The sequence below is a fragment of the Nicotiana tabacum genome, chromosome 17 (assembly GCF_000715075.1).
Source record: "Nicotiana tabacum cultivar K326 chromosome 17, ASM71507v2, whole genome shotgun sequence".
Lineage (NCBI taxonomy): Eukaryota > Viridiplantae > Streptophyta > Magnoliopsida > Solanales > Solanaceae > Nicotiana > Nicotiana tabacum.
In genome coordinates, this window is record NC_134096.1 from 43,745,373 (window position 1) to 43,749,968 (window position 4,596).

General features: G+C 34.9%; 1 protein-coding gene across 1 annotated transcript; it reads right to left on the minus strand.

Annotated features, from left to right (window-relative positions):
* Positions 1-2,346: 2,346 nt before the first annotated feature.
* Positions 2,347-4,389, minus strand: LOC107767876 (putative pectate lyase 2). Its single transcript, XM_016586980.2, has 4 exons — positions 3,607-4,389; positions 3,315-3,418; positions 2,963-3,101; positions 2,347-2,619 (listed from the first exon to the last, which is right to left on the minus strand). Exons 1-4 carry the CDS (start codon positions 4,264-4,266, stop codon positions 2,392-2,394), a joined length of 1,131 nt encoding a protein of 376 aa, XP_016442466.2. The 5' UTR covers positions 4,267-4,389; the 3' UTR covers positions 2,347-2,391.
* Positions 4,390-4,596: the final 207 nt, after the last annotated feature.

A 4,596-nucleotide genomic window follows, 5' to 3' on the forward strand; every position in this document is an offset into this window, starting at 1 on the left:
AAATATGATTTTACTTAGTGGGTTGCTTTAGTGGTCAGCACCCTCCACTTCCAACCAAGAGGCTGTGAGTTCGAGTCACCCCAAGAGTAAGGTGGGGAGTTCTTGGAGGGAAGGAGCCGATGATCTATCGAAAACAACCTCTCTTCCCCAGGGTAGGGGTAAAAGTTTGCGTACACACTACCCTCCCTAGACCCCACTAGTGGGATTATACTGGGTTATTGTTATTGTTGTTGTTGTATGATTGTAACATCAAAAGATTATTCAAACTTTTAATTTGGCCTTAAAAGTCAAGACCAAATGATTAGTTATTTATTTATTATTCTTTAGTATGAGAGCCACGTATTTGCCATTTTTAGTTGCTTTTACTTAATTTTTACTGGGTCTGGGTGATTGGAGCTATGGAAGCTTATATGTACAATAAACTAATAGTACTCAGTTCAACAAATCTTATAACATAAAATACAAATCTGCTCTCGCCCTGCCCAGCCCCATTTAATATCTTAAATTGTTTAGTTTTGACCCGCCCTGCCCTACCCCCATTTAAACATTGCCCTCTCCCATTAAGCCTTTGCCTTGTCCCGCCTTGCCCCATCCCTAAGTAATATAGGGGTTAATTTCATTCAATATCGTTCAACTACTGCTTAATTCTATTAAAATCACTTATTTATTTTTTATAATTAAACTTTACCATTTTCACTTCAAAATCATCCGGGCTCAAATCCCACAAAATTCGTATAAGAAATCTGATATAGCGTAAAATATAATTTGAAACTCTAAAAATTCATATCACGTCAACTTAAATTGGACCATACCCAATTTAAACATATTTTCTCTTAAACCTGATTTGACCCACATTAGCGTAAAGTTCTTTTCTTATATGTTATATAATAATAACCTTGGTGTAAACATGTCAATCAAGTCGGATCGGGCCCAACCCCGCCCCTTAAAGGTGAGCCCTATTAGCCATTAATTTGTTCCTAAAACAAAAGCCTATGCAATTAGCTAGGCTGATATGTTCAGGAGTAAGGATGCTGAGTTCATTTGCAATTGGATGGAATGAAAAGGAATTACAGAAGGCTGAGTTAATTAATGCAAAGTTTTATGCTGAAAATAAAATATTATACTACAATACAGAATTTTATGTCAAAGTTATTTTTTGAGCTGCCTCTAAATGCTTCTGGTTAAGAACTGTGCATGTGAGAGGTATCAGATATACGACGCATAGTGAAAATACACACATTAATTAAGCTGGCGCGCGCACTACACTAATAAAAAATTTCTTGTCATGAAAACATCCATCGAATGTAAGCTCATACATTATAATAAGATTACACAGCGACATCAAAGAAGGGTAAAGCTTGGTATTCATTTCCCGATAGTATAAGTACCATAATATTCCATCTTTTTGTTAGGTTTAGAATTTTAATAATGTTCAATAATCTAAAAAAAACTTTGACTAATGACATCTCCTTGTGTGCAGAATCTTTTAGCAACGATGTTGATAAAAGGAAAGCAGATCATATTCAACGGCTATGTATTTTGAACTTTGCTTTACATGGTAAATGAATCAATTAATCAAAGAACAAAGAAGAAAAATTACTCAATCAACCTTGTCAAAGATTCTCAAGCTCGCAAGAATGGGAAGAGAGCCAATCAAGGATAGAGATCAAATCCAAAAGAATCTACAGAAGCTCAAATCAAGGAGGAATGGAAGAAGCAATTCAATAAGATTAAGAATGAATCTAGCTAAGCTAGATTCATGAGGCTATCCTTGGGTCTTTCTCTTAGATGTATATGCCTCACAAGGAAAGGACTCCTAAAATTGCTACCAAGACTCATCAAGCTATAAAGGAAGAAGCAGAAGAACATCAAAGGACACGCAACTACATCAACTGTTTCTAAACCTTTCTAATTCTTAGTACAAGCACTGTATTCTTGAGTCTACAAGTGTCACAAAAGATATGAAGAGTTAGAACACAAAACGAGAGCTGTATCAACATTGAAAAGAATCATTGTTGCTGTATATCGTTGGTTCTACTAAAACAATCATTGCCGTAAGCATTCATCAAAGATCTAAGAGAATCCTTGTGATCCAAGGGAAATGGACGTACGTACCACACCGGTATTGAATCAGTATAAAAACTGTTGTGTCTTCTTTATCTTCCTGTTCCCTTAGTTTATTTCTATTGAAATCAATCACTGCGCAAGGTCTAAATCGACTAAACTCATACTTAGTCAACTAAAATTTTTAAATCGATTACAATTCACCCCCTCTTATACTTTCACTTTATGTTGCAAAGTTTATCGTAAAAATCAGATTGCCGAGACAAATTAAAATATCGTCCATTAAATTAAACAGACTATTTTTTCATTTTCATTAAAGGGGACAAATTAAAGGCAGGGTCGGTTAGGAATACACTGAAGAGGACCAGCATCAGAAGTTAAAGAAGGAACTTGGGATCCATCAGCAACTGGAAATGACTGTGGTGAAGTATAATTTGGAGTTGGATTTCCTGTTCCTGATGCATTGAAGAAAGCTCCATTCAAGAATTTGTCTTTGGATGACTTCCAATTCCACTGCGCCCACACCGTTGGCAAAGCATATTCCCTATGCGTTACCTGTCACGATTATATAACGTTGTAATTTCAAAAGCTATATGCAGCGATAAAATCAAGAATTTCGATAAGAGTATTTAAAATTATTTATATGTATAGAGGTAATTTTTTATCATTACACTCAATGAAATCTTTTTCATACACATTACACGGTATAATTTTTCCGATGAAGGGTGTTCAACTGACCACCCTTCACCATAATAGCTACGCCACGGGGTATATGTATGTAAATATCATCAAGTATAGTGATACTCTACTTAAACGTAGTTATAAAGAGAGTATGTAATAGAGAAAGTACGATGAAATTTAAACCTTAGGCATTTAATTTACCCCAAAACAAACTCACCTCTTTCAACGTCACGTTGTTGGAAGCAATGAAGTAATTCCCTTCACTAAAAATAGTTGGTTCGGAGCTTCCACTAATGGCATGAAGTCCCCAGGGTTCATAATAATTGTTGGCAATATGAACATATCCATATCGAATCCTGCATCATACATACAAACATTCAGCAAAAATGTTAAGAAAAGATGAAATAAAAAAGGTAAGAAATTGACAAAATAGTAATTCCGTAGGAATGAGAATCTTCTCTCTCTCTTGAGGAAATTTCGCTTTAGAATAAACTCACTTTTGGAAATAGGATCTTCGCTTTACTAGAAATCATGTGAATGACAAAAACTTTGGAGGAATAGAATATTACCTTGGTATTCTATCATTAAGATAAGGACCAAAATGATTGAATGCGATTGTGACATTCATGATCTTGTCCTGATAAAATCCGTCTATGTTCCCCAGCGTCATCACCTGAAATTGCATTGTTATTTAGGGAAGAACGACAAGATGTACATTTAACCACGAAAACATATATATACTATTAATAAGACTAGTTTCTCGCACAACAGGCGTGAATGATTTTTTCATCTCCTATCCCCTTGTGTAATACGGAAAAAATTAAAAGAATAAAGAGAGATCGAGAAAGGCACAATAATTACCCAATTATGTTTGAAAAAGATATTGTTTGAGACTGTGATATCATAAGAAGTATAAATAATATCGAGGAGACCTTCAGTAGCACGACCGAGAAAACAATGGTCAATCCAAACATTTGAAGAATTACTTATAATGATGGCATTTCCATCAGTACCAGGCCTAAACACAACCTCAGTAGGACTAATTCTAACATTTCCTTCTGGAGCTCTCAAGCAAATATCTATCTTTACTCCATGAATAATCACATTCTTTATAACATCAATACTAATACAAGGTCCTAATCCTATTTCAACTTTCGCACCTCTTCCATCTATGGTTTTAAAACTATTAATTATAAGCTCGTTTCTTAAATTTATGAGCATATCTTTTTCGAAAATAATCCAAAGTGGTTCGGTTTGAATTACACCATATCGGAGGGTGCCTGGTTTAGGATTTACGGGGTCATCGTCAGTATCATTTACAACGTAAATCGCTCCGCCTTTTCCTCCCAAGGCACCACTTCCAAAGCCTTTAGCACAATCGGCTAAAGCTTGGCGATTGCTAGACCAATTCGGATCTGATCTCCAACATGAATCTATAGGGTTTAGAGTTTTTGCATTAGAACAAGAAATGGAAAACAATACAAGACATGAAAATAATAAGAGAGAACTGGGATTTGCCATGAAAATAATGGGACTATAACAATTTGGGGCACCGTGTTAGCCTTATATATAATCAAGTCTAAGGAGGTTTTGGATGTTGAAAATGCAAATCTATATTGAGGTTTAATTTATGGATGGTGGGATTTATTGTCATAATTATCTTTCATATTCATGGATAAGCGAGTAAATCCCAGAATCATCTTGCATATTCGAGTATAGGTGAGATTTTAATTATGTGTTCATCCATTTAGGTGAATTCTTAATTTTCTTACTCTAGTTAGCACATGATGAACTGTCCTATTGATTTTTTTAATGCTTTTGCAAACCAAAAAAAAAGGAAAGAATTTAAAA